At 38.5% G+C, this 15,011-nt stretch overlaps 1 protein-coding gene across 8 annotated transcripts in view; it reads right to left on the bottom strand.

Annotated features, from left to right (window-relative positions):
• Positions 1 to 420: 420 nt before the first annotated feature.
• atrx (ATRX chromatin remodeler) overlaps positions 421 to 15,011 on the bottom strand; it is a 177,020-nt gene continuing 162,429 nt past the window's right edge. For all 8 annotated transcript variants that reach the window (XM_067997179.1, XM_067997178.1, XM_067997175.1 and 5 more), the window contains 4 exons: positions 13,626 to 13,751; positions 12,848 to 12,943; positions 9,230 to 9,358; positions 421 to 5,458 (listed from right to left, as the gene is read on the bottom strand). In XM_067997179.1, the coding sequence (XP_067853280.1) occupies positions 5,156 to 5,458; positions 9,230 to 9,358; positions 12,848 to 12,943; positions 13,626 to 13,751 (654 nt within the window). In that variant the 3' untranslated portion in view covers positions 421 to 5,155. The remainder of the gene's footprint in view (positions 5,459 to 9,229; positions 9,359 to 12,847; positions 12,944 to 13,625; positions 13,752 to 15,011) is intronic.

The following is a 15,011-nucleotide window of genomic DNA, read 5'->3' as shown; positions in this document are numbered from 1 at the left end:
TGATCGAAGAGACCAAATAGTACCTCAGTGAACAATTCCACCTAGATACTAGGATTACAAATGTAGGCTTTTGTGAGGTACAGTATCAACAGCAAAATGGCAAGGCAGAGTTACAAGAACTTGCAATGGACTGTAAAGACTGACCAAGATAGATTGAAATTTTGTTTTCCTCCTGGTGTGGACCAAAAGTAGCACTAGTTCCAGTGATGGTAGAAACAAAAAAGTGCAACTCTAAAACAAGCCGTATATACAGCAAGGGCTGTGGAAGATCATAAGCATCATGCCACTGCAAGGATGCAAATGTTGTTTATATATGGAGGTTTACAACTGAGGAAGAACCGTACTACTTTAATCAGGACTAGATTGATTTGATTACTAGAAAACAATCAAATAATTACTTTAATAAATAACCTACGCATATTATCCATTTTGTCATTTTTATTGAATATTAAATATTAAAATTTCAATGTTTTGATACCACTTGCAAAGGTGACAACACAACAGTGTGCGTACTTATTCATCCACTACAATTTCTATTAAAACACACTGCCAGAGCTTATTTTACACACAATGATCCCTATGGGATGAAGTTGCATCAGTTCTACAGTATTTACGGTAGTGAATAAATACAGTTGAAACAATTTCTAAAATATATAGAAAGCAAGCAAGACTGTTACATCTTCACAGCTGTTAGAACTCAACAGCAAATGATGGTTTTAGGGCTTGCCTTTTGCTATTCAACTAGGGCACGTGTGATACAAAAACATATTACTAAGCAAAGAATGCTTTACATCCAAAATTAAGGACAGTACGAGTTAGAAAATATGGTATTCACCATTTTTAGTCTTAATACAAGCTGCAACAAATTTATCGGTTAAGCAACAGCAACATGTAAATCACATCTAACCTTATAAAAATGAACAATTTGAGTGATTTAGTTTTTCTTTCAACCACAACCATAATAGTTTCAGAACTATTTCCTGGTCAAATTTAGTGCTAAATACAGCACAGATAGATTTTAACAAAAAACAAAGTGAAACATACCAAGCAGTCCAAATTTTGTGTATCTCATTTCAAAAATTTACTTCTGTGTATTAGCTTAATACCATCACTATGCTATCCATGGCTTTATTTTTTTCATTTTATTTAAGAGGAAGAAAAGCAAACACGTTTGATTTGTACTGTCGGAATATCTGGTAAAAAGTCTGCTGACAATTTTTTGCTCTACAAGAGATCTTGAACAGTACTGCACATCACTTGTCACAAAATGAAAATTTCCAAAAGATAAAATCAACCAGAGTAAAGGAGAGCAATATGAAAATAAAGCCCGCTGCGTACCAAAGCCCAGGGGCTGAAAAGTTTCCCCCGAGTACATCCAGACAAATTTTTCCTGGGCAACTTTTAAGTGCATGGACACTTAGTTTCAATAGATGAGTTCCAAAAAAGGAGCCTCTACAAATGCACCATATCAATTTTACATTATCTCTTAATTTTGTAACGTGCAATTGTAGGATGAAAATGGAGTGGTTGCAAGGATGTTGCTAAGATTCATGTCACTGACTACTTTGATTCTGATTGGGGGGAGGAGGGGGTGGGAGGGGAGGGAGGAGAGGGGGAGAAGAGGGGAATGAAGAGAAACTGGTTATCACACAAAGGAGCTAAAGATGCCTTCCCACTGAATAAACATGTGCAATGTCTAGCACAACCCTAATATACGCATGTATTTTTAAAATCTTGACAGCAATTTGTTAAAAGATTTGTATGGGTGTGCGCTTAACATTATAAACATCAGTTCCCCAAAGAATAACTTAAACTATTGCAGTGCTTTGGGATGAACTCAGAAATGCAGAAGGGCAAACTGATTGGTGAAACTTCATAAGGGGAAAAATGGATGGCCAGTCTATTAAAAAAAAACAGATTTAGCCACTGAAAGCAAATAGGCGTTGTACTAATGGATTTTTCAAAATGAGCAGCCAAGTAAAAGTCTCATTTTTTAAATAACAACTAGAGGCTGATTATTTTTTTAAAAAACTATTTTGCATTAAGTGCAGTGAAATGCTATGGAATTAATTCAAATGAAATATTTGACAAAGTAATATTATGCAACAGCAAATAAAAGTTTGAAAGTTACATTTTGCTGCTGTAAGTTCCTAATAAAATCATCTGAACAGAGTCCAACTCAAAGAGCCAACACAGGGACAATGGGCCAAATGGCCTCTTCCTGTGTTGTACCTACTATGATAGTTCTACTAATCAAACTGTGTAGATTAGAAAACATTTATCTTTCATAAATCATTTTACTATCTAAATAGCTTTGAACTGTAAAGATTTTAAAATAAATGTTGCAGCCTGCAGTGCAGAGTAGTTTTATTTTTGGTTTACATTTGGCTGACAGTATAGGTGCAAAATAAATGCGCATTACCATATGAAAATAAGTTTATACTGTGTTAATATGAATGAAACAAAATGTCATGTGACTGACTACACAATAACAGACATCCTGACAGGCTTCTGAAATTTACATTATCTGTTCTGTAAGGGTTTTTCAGTCTTTAAACGGAAGCATCCACCACATACCACAGGAGTGAGCAAAGGTTCCCAATAGGAATACAATCCCTTTAAGACTTAAAAAATAGTCCGTTATGTAATGACATCAGGACTTCATTTGTGTTTCCCTTCCAAAACCATACAAGGTTCTACCCAAGCTGACAAATTAGTTCTTTTTTTGGGGCTGAAAATTGTAAACAAATGATAAACACAATCTGTAGTAACGTCCAAGGACGGAAGAATTGGTTGAGTGGGATTCTGATACACGGAGATGCTTCTGTTCAAAAGAAAGAGCACTCTGCCAGATAGATAATCTAACAACTTCTTTAGAACAAAATCCTTGACATACAGCAGGAGCTTGACCCAACAGTACCCAAGAAGATGGAGGTCCTTGCAGTCTAGACAGCAATTATCAGGACAGACTATGAATTTCAGGATCTCCATGACTGAAAACCAATGTATGATTACACCAGTTGCCCCACAGGGCAGCCCTGCAGATATTGTACAAAGTGACCTTAAGGCTAGTCCATGATACTGAAGTAGATCTGGTAGACTTTATACCTGACCAGTTTTCTATCTGCGTGGTGACAATAATGTAGAATACATTAAACAACAGTTTGTTTTTAAGTGTCTGAAGCAGATATACATCCCATAAATGCAAGTAATTGTCTAGTTTTATAGTTATAGGCTAGGTTTCATCTATGCGCCCAAGGTAAAGCTCTTTTTCTATTTGTTTACTGAAACCTACATTCGACTTCTGACTTGCTTGGAGACAGCTGTAATGAGGTAATGGTCAATTTTCTCTTGTCAATGGATTGCACAAATCACCTTCAAAAAGAAAAGAATCTAGGGAAAGAACAGTCTATTCACTAGTTCATATCAAGTACAGCTGATGGAATATCAGTTCTTGGAGCTCACAGACTATCCTAGTTTTAAAAAACTGCTGCAAGAAGTGCAGTTTCCATGTTATAAATGCAACCTGCATGTTGGCTTCCTAACCTGTCAGGGACCAATATCAGTTATCAATAAAGCTGTAACCTCAATTCCGATGGGACATTTGGTTCCAAGGCCCAACACCTTTGACAGAGAAGATCCTTGGTCTAATTGAACAACTGAAATGAATGAATAATTCTAATATAGGGTGAGGAAGTTTAAATTGAAGTGACCTTTTGCATCTGGTAGCACAAGAATGGCTGCTGCACTTGGAGTGAGAAATAATTATTGTTCTATGGACAGCTACAGTATCTTTACACCAGGGATGAGATGGTTAGCTATCTGAGGTTATGCTGAGGTCACCCACTGACCACAAAGATGTCTACAGACACCAGAGAAGGTTCCCTGACTAACGCATGACTAGCACCAGAAAGGATCAATGATGCCATTTGGTGTGACATCTTGTACACTGTACAGAACGACAGGTTCTCTCCATTTGGAACAGATCCTGCAGAAACAGAAATCCCTTGACCATAACTGCAATGGAGACCTAATGGAATATACAAACTCCACACTTCATTCCAAAGGAATGGGAGTGGCCATCTTTAGGACAGAAATTAACTCCAGCAAGGTAAGGGAGTGCACAGAAGATGTATTAATTGAAACAGCATCTGGGGAAGACAACAGTAAATAGTACCTCATAGCAGATCACCTTTGAGCACTATCCATTTCACCTTCAGTTAAAGGTATGCAAGGACCGTCTTAGCATCCAACTGTAAAAATCCTGCCTTCATGACCAGTTTCTAGCACATATTGAAAGGTGAGATGCAGCTCATTTTGAATTGGGTTGACTGGCAACAAATTGGGGTAGAGCTAAAAACCACTTCTTGAACTGCATTTTTTTGGTTTATCAATGCATTGCACAGAGGGGCTGCATCGTCAGTCCTATTAAGACTGAAGGGATCTATTCAGGCATACAAGATCTGCTGTATTCATAGCTAGCTGGCACCAAATGAGTCCTGCAGACAGCAGTGTCTGATATCATCTCAGATAAACTTGCTCTACAAGTTTCAACAGTTCTGAAAATCTTTCTGCTTTGGAACAAGAGATGGAGGAACTCAACTGCCAAAGATGGGGAAAAGAACTGACTTGTTAACTCATTGAGACATACAGGTGCTATCACCAAAAAATACACCCAGAAGGGACGACACCATCAGTGATTTGTCTCTATCGACCTGGACTTATTCCTGTAGTACATGAAGTATGTGGTAAAGAAGACACTTTTAAAATTAATTTCTGTTGGACAATGAGTCCTGGACATTCTACTTCTCACCCCCCCAAAAGCTTTCAAAGTTTTCAGATACATCAGAATTAAACAAAATAATTGGCAGAAAGAAAACAAAAAACTTGGAAGAAAACTGGTTCTCTTCCTTGCCAGTCACATATTTATTAAGGCTATATACAATGTTTAAAGATTCCGTGGAATCTCCTATGACAATATTACCTCTGAATATCTCAGCACGATTCTATGCACTTAAATAGTGTCCCAACTGCAATCTACAGTTATAAATTGGTCACTTGTAGTTTTTTTTTTCAGTTCAGAAATGTGCTTGCTACCATAGCAAAGGCACAATACCACGTTTCTATTTTCTGGTTAAAATCTCTTATACATTGACTATTTCTTTGAATTTTGTATTCCTTGTTTAAGCTGTGGTGGGCCAGGAGACTGCCCCTTCATCTGCATGGCTGCAGGCGGTGCTCGTTGCAAAGGAGGAGGCCGCATGCCAGGTGCTGTTTGTGGATACATTGGCAGTCCTCTTAAACCCATGTGTGGATAACTAATCATTGGGCCAGGATTTCTTGAAGACATGAACTGGTTTAGAAGTGGGGACATCGGATACTGCTGTTGCTGTTGTGCCATCTGGTTGAACTGTTGCTGTCTTCGGCTCATTAATATCTGTTGTACAGATCGTATCAGCTGTGAAAAAGAAAGCAGAAATAAGAATGCAATTCGTATATGGAGTTCAAGCTGCAGCACTCGACCCTAAGTTCTTTCCTAAAGGGTAGCTCACAAATCACCACACTACAAATTTCTGATCTAGCCTGCACTCTCAAGGGAAGGATGGAGAAAATTCAGAGGTCAATATTAGCTACAGAACTCAGCAGGCACTGGAATCAGATTATCTCTTAACCTTGTGACCCAGGTACCTAAAAACAGGTTTCCAAAAATTAAGTTAGCGTGCACACAGATTTTTGCAACAAAATTTGCATGTGAGATCGCCTACCTCCTCATTGAGAGTATATTTCAATTGAGTAGATAGGTTCTGGGAGCATGAATGGTAAATCTTCAGTGACCTGTTAACCTACTGCAGCAAAGTAGGTGCTGTCCAATTAGATTCAAATTAGCGATGGATATGATCCCCAAAGAATAGCAGTAGTTATAGCATGTGGTTGTAGCTAATGGCAGTGCTTCTTAGGAATGTTTTAGGGGAACCACTGTATGAAATGTTTTTTCTGCAACGGCCTTGAAATGTTCTTCACCCACACAGATAGCACCTAACAGCAGCCCTAGGCTTTGAAAATAGAATTGGTTAGATCCTGCCTCCCGTTGAGATGAATAAAAACATACACAATCATTCTTTTTATTAGTCTATATTTAGGCCTGCTTCCTGATCATTGTTGGAGTGCAACCCCTGTTGCAGGGATTCTTGAAGAATCCCAACTTTCCTTGGATGCTCAAAACTTTAGTGATTTGAGTGGGAGTCTTTCTATGGGAACAATAAGCTGTTCAAGTGCTGCTATTTCTGTGGCACAAAGATTTAAGTTGTTGATTTTGCATGTGATACAGAAGTCCATTTCTGGATAACTTTATTTCTGAAATAGAAAAATGGATATTTCCAAGTAGAGTCCACTTGTGAAGGTGAAGCATGCATGGACTCAAAGACTGCATTGTTAAATTGCTGAATCCGGATAGATGCTAGGCTGAAAGTATAACCTTGTGATTCTCTCAGCAGAAAATGCAAAATATATCTTGGCAAAGTGCTTAAGAAAAGTTCAATCTCGCTTGACGATGAACTGGACCATTATAGTGTTGTGGGTACATGGATTGGTCCTGGACAAGAACTTGAAAGCACTGCAAGGCTACCTAGAGTCTCCTCAATGATATTCCAACACTAAATCAGGTTCAAAAGACCTCAGCATCAGCCACCTGTATGAGTACCATATCCCAGAAGGAAAGCATGAACTACCGAAATGATAGATGGCAGCAGACCTGCAACCAAAAAACCTGTTACAGCATTCTGTTACTGGGATAAGTGAAGCTCGGTTAGTTTTCACTAGCTGTAGCATTCATACAACTACCAAAAGAGTAGGTTAAACTGAAATAATCTCATGCTGAAATGAGTATCTGTAACAACAAAAATATTCACTGATCGACCCAGAACACAGAGATCTTTTAATATTTTTTGATCCAGTTCCAGGGGTGACACTTCCTGCTGGACTTTTCTTTAATCATATAGAAGATAGAGACTAACAGATGGATTAAAATATGAACTTCTAAATGGAGAGATCTTGCAATGGTTGAGGTTGGGAGTTCTCCATATTTAAATCTGAGCTTCTAAAATTAATTTTGCAGTTTGGCAGAAATGCATTTATAAAATTCAACATTGATATCAGTTTATGTAGTAGATGAGAAGTAAATAAATAAATTGTGACTATAAAATTCAACAATTTAACTTATTTAGTAGTTGAGGTCGAAGATCAACCATGAGCTTATTGAATGGCAGAGCAGGCTCGAGGGGCCGTATGGCCTACTCCTGCTCCTGTTTCTAATGTTCTTGCGTTCCTTGAGAAAATAAACTACAGATATTAAAAAACGTTTCTTCCAGATTGCATTATTTTTCACCACTGCATTGAAGAACATTTTTTTTTAACTTTTAGACTGTGTTTTCAGATATAAATTTATAATCTTAAACAATGGCTCTAGAATTTGAACTCAGTTTTTACATACATTTTAGTAAGAGAATCTTTTAGTATAAAGTTGCACACATTTCACTGACATCTACAGTTTGCAAATTGTGGGGACATGGTCTACTAAAAATTGTTGATCACTGAAGTGGTTTAGTGGGGCTCCTGAATATTGTAATTACATCTCAAACATCTGCTATATTCTCTAGCCACTTGAAGCCTTGGTTGTGCAGTAACCAACTGTAAAGCAAGTTACCCAGAAATAGTCATGATCAATTTTAGTAACTCATCTTTCACAAACTATGTATGACTAGAATAGAAACATAAAAACACACAAGTAAATTATGTGTATTACATAGAATGTACAGCACAGAAACAGGCTATTCAGCCCAACAGATCCATGCCAGAGTTTATGCTCCACACAAGCCTCCTCCCTCCCTACTTCATCTAACCCTATCAGCATATCCTTCTATTCCTTTATCCCTCGTGTAATTATCTAGCTTCCCCTTAAATGCATCTATGCTAATCGCCTCAACTACTCCTTGTGGTAGTGAGTTCCACATTCTAACCATTCTCTGGGTAAAGACGTTTCTCCTGAATTCCCTATTGGATTTATTAGGGACTATCTTATATTTATGGCCCCTAGTTCTGATCTCCCCCGCAAGTGGAAACATCTTCCCTATGTCTACCCTATCAAACCCTTTCATATTCTTATGGATCTCTATTGGGTCACCCCTCAGTCTTCTCTTTTCTAAACAACTGAGCCCCAGCCTGCTCAATCTTTCCTGATAGTTCTGGTATCATCCGAGTAAATCTTTTTTGCATCTTCTCCAGTGCCTTTATATCCTTTTTATAATATGGTGACCAGAACTATTCACAGTACTCCAAGTGTGATCTAACCAAGGTTGTATACAAGTTTAACATAACTGCTCTGCTTTTCAATTCTGTCCCTCTAGAAATGAACCCCAGTGCTTGATTTGCTTTTTAAAAAAACGGCCCGATCAACCTGCGTTGCTACTTTTAGTGATTTGTGTACCTGTACCCCCAGATCCCTCTGCTCCTCTACCCCATTTAGATTATTACCCAAGGAGTATGTGGCCCCCTTTTTCTCCATACCAAAATGCAATACCTCACACTTATCTATATTGAAATTTCCATTGAAACATCCATTCTGCAAGTTTATTAACGTCCTCCTGTATTTTGTTGCAGTCCTCCTTGGTATTAGCTATACCCCCTCCCCCGCAATTTGGTGTCGTCTGCAAATTTTGAAATTGTACTTTTGATTCCAGAGTCCAAATCGTTTATGTAAATAGTGAACAACATTGCTATCCATTCTGCTATTTATCCCAACTCTACATGCTCTGATCTTAGTCATGAGTCTACTATGCGGTACCTTATCAATGGCCTTCGATTCAATTGAAATTTAATATGAAAATGTAATACTTGTGATAAATAATGCAAATACGTTCAATAGGATAAAACAAAGCTATGAATATTTGTCTTACTTTTTACTCTCGAGTGAACATGTTTTCATATTGGTAATAATGAGACTTTTTAAAATGTTCAAGCCTAACCTTGTTTAAACATCTATTTTGACGAAAAGTATGATAAAGATCTTGACTTTTTAAAAAAGAAATTGGCATGGGCAGATATGTAGAACAAATCAACTCCTGTTTTGCTAAGTGGTTGATAGAATAAAGTCTGCAAAATGCTTTGTTATATGGACTTAAGACACCAGTGTTTATTCATCAAAAACAGGGCTAAGATGACCAAAAGATCTTACCAGCTGCTGCTTTGAAAGGATATCATTGTACATAGCTTCTCTGCGTTTTATTTCCAGCTCTTGGCTTGCTTGTTTGCTGAGTGACACTGCTTGAACCTGTGCTTCAGTCAGGTTGGGATTCTCTTTCCACTAAAGAAAAGGAACAGCTGTTAAAAACTACAGAACTGGAATAGGAGAGCTGGCAACAACAAAAAAAACTAATAGCATGCAGTTTGTGATTCAAAGTTAATCTCAGCCCAGTTCCCTTCCAAAGTGGCCAATGACAGTTCAGACTAAAAATTAATTCCTAAATAACTTTCATATTACATGAATGCACAGCACAGCAAGAGAGTAAACTTATCTGACTTCAGTTACATTTTTTGTCTGTGAAAACTAGTGGATGTCTAGAATGAGTTTTACCATTTAAAACTTAAATAGTCTAAGTTCTTTTCTCCATATAACTGCAAAGATTTTTTAAAGAAAAAAATCAAGTAGCCCAGAAGTGATTAGACCAATCACTTTCTTGACCCAGTAGGTTTGCCAATCACTTTCTTGACCAAGCAGATTTGCTCGTGACTTTTGGTTAAGAGGAAGTGAGCACAACCATTTAGAATCATTGCTGCAATGGTATATATGGCCATCGACCTTTGCATCAGCTCTCCACATTTAAGAAGTGATTGGACCACAACAACACCAGCCATCACACTATTCCCCGCTCCCCAATACATATGGGGTCACGTCCTGCCAGCAAGCATAGTACTCGGGTATACTTGAGCAGATGACATTCCTCTTACTCTGAACAAGATGGTTTCAAAGGAGGCATATCCAGAATGACTGAACAACATATTCACTCATGTTAGGAAGACAAACTCATCCACTACTTTGTTAAAAGGTTGTTTAGCAATCTTCCATATATTGATGGACTAACAAACCATAAAACTGGACAACCATAAAAACAAAAATTGAAACCAACAGCCTACTAAACTTTTCCAACACTGGTAAAGCTGTAGACCAGGCTCATCTACCCAGGACAATTTGATCCGGTTTTATGGAACATCTAGAAAATATAAGGACTCACATGGCTTTTGTATAAGATTTCTCTGCAGAGTATAACTGGAGGTTGGCTAATCAATATGGACTTCCAGAAGGCATTTGATAAGGTTCCACACAAGAGATTATTAGCAAAAAAGAGCACGCACAGAATTGGAGGTAATTTTGTGACATGGTTGGGGGGGTTGGGAACAGAAAGTAGAGATAAAAGGTTTGTTCTCTGAAGGCCGGATGTGACAAGTGGTGTTCCCCAGGGATGTGTAATGGGGCTTCAGCTTTTCACCATATATATTAATGACTTGTATTAACAAGTAGAGAGTTGTATACCCAAGTTTGCAGATGATACTATGTTAGGAGGCACATTAAGTTGTGTGGATGGTAGCTGGAAGTTACAAATGGTCATAAACTAAGTAAGCAAAACTATAGCAGATGAAATTCAATGTGGAGAAGTGTGAGGTCATCTACTTGGGATCTGTGAAAGACAAATCGGAATATTTTCTTAATGGTGCGAGACTAGGAGTTGTGGAGCAGCAAATGGATTTTGGTGCCCATGTACACAAATCACTATAAGCTAGTGCACAAGTACAAAAAGGCTAATGGAATATTGGCCTTTATCTCAAGTGGTTGGAATTCAAAAGTGAGGAAGTGATGCTTCAGCTGTACAGAGTCTTGGTCAGACCCCAGCTGGAGTACTGTGCTCAGTTTTGGGCACCGCAACTCAGGAAAGATATATTGGCCTTGGAAGGGGTACAGTACAGATTCACCAGATTTATACCAGGGTTTAAAGGGTTAGATTATATGGGAAGGTTGTATAAACTTGGCTTGTATTCCCTTGAATTTAGACGGTTGATCTAATCAAGGTGCTTAAAATGATAAAGGGATTTGATAGGGTAGATGCAGAGAAACTATTCAAGCAAGGCCACTTAGGAGTGAAATCAGGAAGCACTTTTTCCACACTAAGGGTTGTAGAAATCAAACAGACTTCAGGGGCTGAATGGCCTACTCCTATTCCTATATCAATTAATATGGATGGAACTGGGTTAATTTGGCATGGAATGAAAATACATATTGAATTTTGATAGTTGTCCGAGATAGGACAATGTCCTAAACGTCCATATCAGATCATTTGGTTTCAACCCCAATGTAAGGATAACCAGGGGTCCTCGCCTCTAATTTCTTTTTGCAAGACAAGTGACAAAATGGCCACTGTAATAGAATCTGGAAGGGTAGGAAGTTGGGGCCTATTGAAGGAAGAATATTTACAATTTAGTCTGCAAGTCCTTTAAATCACCTGAATGAGCAGCATAGAAAAAGGAACTTTGATCTTCTTAAAGCACTGGAACACGTTGTTACCCAAGCTATTGGGTCTCAAAAGACAAGAAGTCTGAGTTGACATGTGGGCACCCACCAACAGCCTGAACATTGTCTATTCTCCACCTTCTGTGTGCAACAGTCTAATGTGTCTCTAATTGACAAGGGCAGAACACATTGGCTAGAGGGTCCTATGATTTTGCTTTTCATGCTTTCCTCAAGGTGCAGAGATTGTGAGCTATGTTTATTATCCAATGATTTCTGCTTTAAAAATAGACTTGGATCTGGAGCATGATTACTTAAATGTCAAACCTACTAGGCTTTGTTTTGTCTAGCAATGAAAAGACATTGGCTTAGGGAACAGAATAAGAGATTCAACTTAATCTTCTTAGCATGTAAAATGCTAAGTCAGCTTTCTTGGCCAAGCCCCTGCAGTCTATTCAAATGCCACTGAAGACGTAGAATTCAAATCTGTGAAATCATGGCATGAGGGGAGGTAGTAGAGGTATCGGGTATAACAGACATTTCCTGCAACAGACACAGAATTTGAAGCCAGGAGCTGGCAAAGGCTACAAAATTCTTCCAAAGAATGACTTAGAGAAAAGCTGTTTGTCTTGCAGGCATGAGGAACTTTCAATGCAAAAGCAGCAACAGAAAACCCTTTTTAAAAAATAGCTATTTAGGGGGTTGGGAGGAGGGCATTTGGGTTCCGATCAAAAAGGTTCTTAAACAGTCACCCTGCGACTTTCCCTGTGGCATTCTATAATGAACACAAATGCAAATAAACACCACAATTTTAAAAATCTGCTCTATCAGAGCTTGAGAGTGCATCATAGTACTTTATTGTTCAGTGAGCAATAATATTCCTCGTTGTTTATTAAAGTTAGCTAAACATTTTTGGTTTCCACTAAAACCGTAAGTGCATAACCAGCATGACCTATAAAGGGCAGTATAAAAGCCTAGTTTAATGGTATTAAAATGGGGCACTATCTTGTTTTTATTAAACATTTTTATAACCCTCTTTTCTGTGTTAAATGTTCTGAAGCACTTGTTACTGGTTAGATTTTCTTATCACAAAGTAACACTTTTCAGTCTCAGATCAATGCACAGCTATAGACCTCAAAATGATGTAATGCATTGCATGAACCAATGGCAAATGTCTTTGGTGGCGAGAAAATATCCAATGTTGCTAAAAGGTCATCTCCATAACACAGCAGCAGAACAAGATTTTGTTTTAACACTTCTCCCCTTTAAGGAATAAACACTCAAATTTCTTACCACTTGTGCAATTAGGTCTTCAAGAGCCTCTGTTCTCACACCTGCTATACTAGTACTGGCTTCTACCACCTTCTCTCTGCCTTGGTTGATAAGATCCTTAAAAGAGGAAAAAAAAAGTCTTTTACAGTGGAAAGGAACACATTAAAGTTCACAATTACAGAAGATATACTTTTAAGTGACAATATTGCATACTTCAGTCTTTTACTTGAAATAAATGTAACTCAGCCCACTACATGCAGAGTCATGCCTCCAGCTGCCTGGGCCCTAAGATCTGTAATTCCCTCCCTAAACCTCTATCTTTCTCTCCTCCTTTAAGGCGCTCCTCAAAATCTACCTCTTTGACCAAGCCCGACCTAATATCTCCTTACATGGCTTAGTGTCAAATTTTGTTTAATAACACTCCTGCGAAGCGCCTTGGGACGTTTTACTATATAAAGGCACTATATAAATTCAAGTTGTCATTGTAGCACCTTTATATACTGCATACTATGAATGTTGCAAAACACAAAAATTGCAACTTTAAAAAATCAGCAAGATCTTTGGGTTAGGTAATACCAATGCAGTTAAGTTTAGGTATTTTATCATTAAAAACAATTGGAAACAAGTCCCTTTCCACTTAGAACTGACTAAAATGCAAAGAGCATTACATCATTACAGGACAATTTTTATATTATGCTGGATTAAATTAATCTCATATAGTGCTTTGAACCTCAAATAACCACCCAAATTACCATTAAAGTACTGGGATCACCAGTTACATGTGGATCAGATTACCCACCTCCAGCTGTTGATTACTCAGTGTGGACAATGTTGCTATGTTGAAAGGAATATGTGCAGGCTGCAAGCCGTAATTGGCAGCAGGGAAATTAATCCCAGGTGCGACATTAGCTCGCAAGGAGACACCCTGGAAGAAGGAGGGGGAAAAAAAAAAGCCACTTTTATCATTCTGAAACCCACCAGTAACATGAAACACAAAAAGCAGCAATTTTTATCTTAAGCTACTTGGTAACCATGAACAAAGCCTGATGCTGTATCTTTATTCAGATTGTAATGAAGTGGAATTTAAAACAAATTATCCATAAACAGTGAATTTCCATCACAGCTTTTATATCATAGAATACTAACTGCTGCATTTTACAGTTACTCTGCCTAAGGGTAGGAACTTAAAATAGTTAGCTCAACAAATAGTTATCAGTGATAACTAAATACCAGGCCACCTTCAGGGAGACGGATATCTGTTAAGTGTATAACCAAAAAGCATCCGATACTGGCCAGACTGAATAGTATCTAGTGTAATTTACATTGATAGAACTTTGTAGGCGTATATAGGCCTGGAATTTCCAGTGGCGATGTAATCAACAAATTATGCTTGAAGTTGCCCATTTTTGCAACGGCAATTTACACCCAAATTTCCTATTCACCTACTGGGACTACGTCAGAATGCAAGAATCAACATAAAAAAACCTATGTGCTTTAAACACAACCAATGAGGCCCAAAGAAACTTGGATAGAGGCCTATAAATTGGGAGGGGGGGGGGGGGGGGGAAATCTTTCTAGTGAGGGTGGGGAGTGCAAGGTAAGTGCCACACATCCCTCGGGCATAACATTTTTCTTAAATTCTTCAGTCCAGAGAGTCTCCATGATCTCAAATTTTCTCTCCTCACAGGTGAGTGCTGAAAGTGGGCTGAAGGCTGTAAAGAAGAGGGCCTGCTATTTTGTGGAGGATGACCTGCAGGTCCTCTTGGACGAGATAGAGGGAAGGTGGGTCAAGCCACCGGTGGGTTGCAGTCAGTACAAGAGGTCAATAGGTAGTCATGGAGGGAGGTGGAAGAGACACTGAGAGCCTCCTCCATAGTCCCCAGGGCGACAGAGCAACGCTGAAAGAAGTTCAATGACCAGATCAGAGCTGGGAAAGCCCACCCTAGGCAACACCATACTCGAGACTCCGAGGCGGAATTAAAACTCCCTGATCAGTGGCCTAGTTGCAAAGGCCCCACATAGCTGCATACCAGTTAGGCCTCGTTGCACCTTCACCTGTTGCACACACCACCCATTCAATGACAATACATATTGTGATGGAATGCAAACCTAATATTTCTTCCCTTTTATCTTTACAGGGCAAGATGACACACAACAGCAGGGAGAGAGCCAAAACCGATTTTGG

The sequence above is a fragment of the Heptranchias perlo genome, chromosome 15 (assembly GCF_035084215.1).
Source record: "Heptranchias perlo isolate sHepPer1 chromosome 15, sHepPer1.hap1, whole genome shotgun sequence".
NCBI classification, from domain to species: Eukaryota; Metazoa; Chordata; class Chondrichthyes; order Hexanchiformes; family Hexanchidae; genus Heptranchias; species Heptranchias perlo.
The sequence above is the reverse complement of the archived record's forward strand: the minus strand, read 5'-3'. Positions and strand labels throughout refer to the sequence as shown.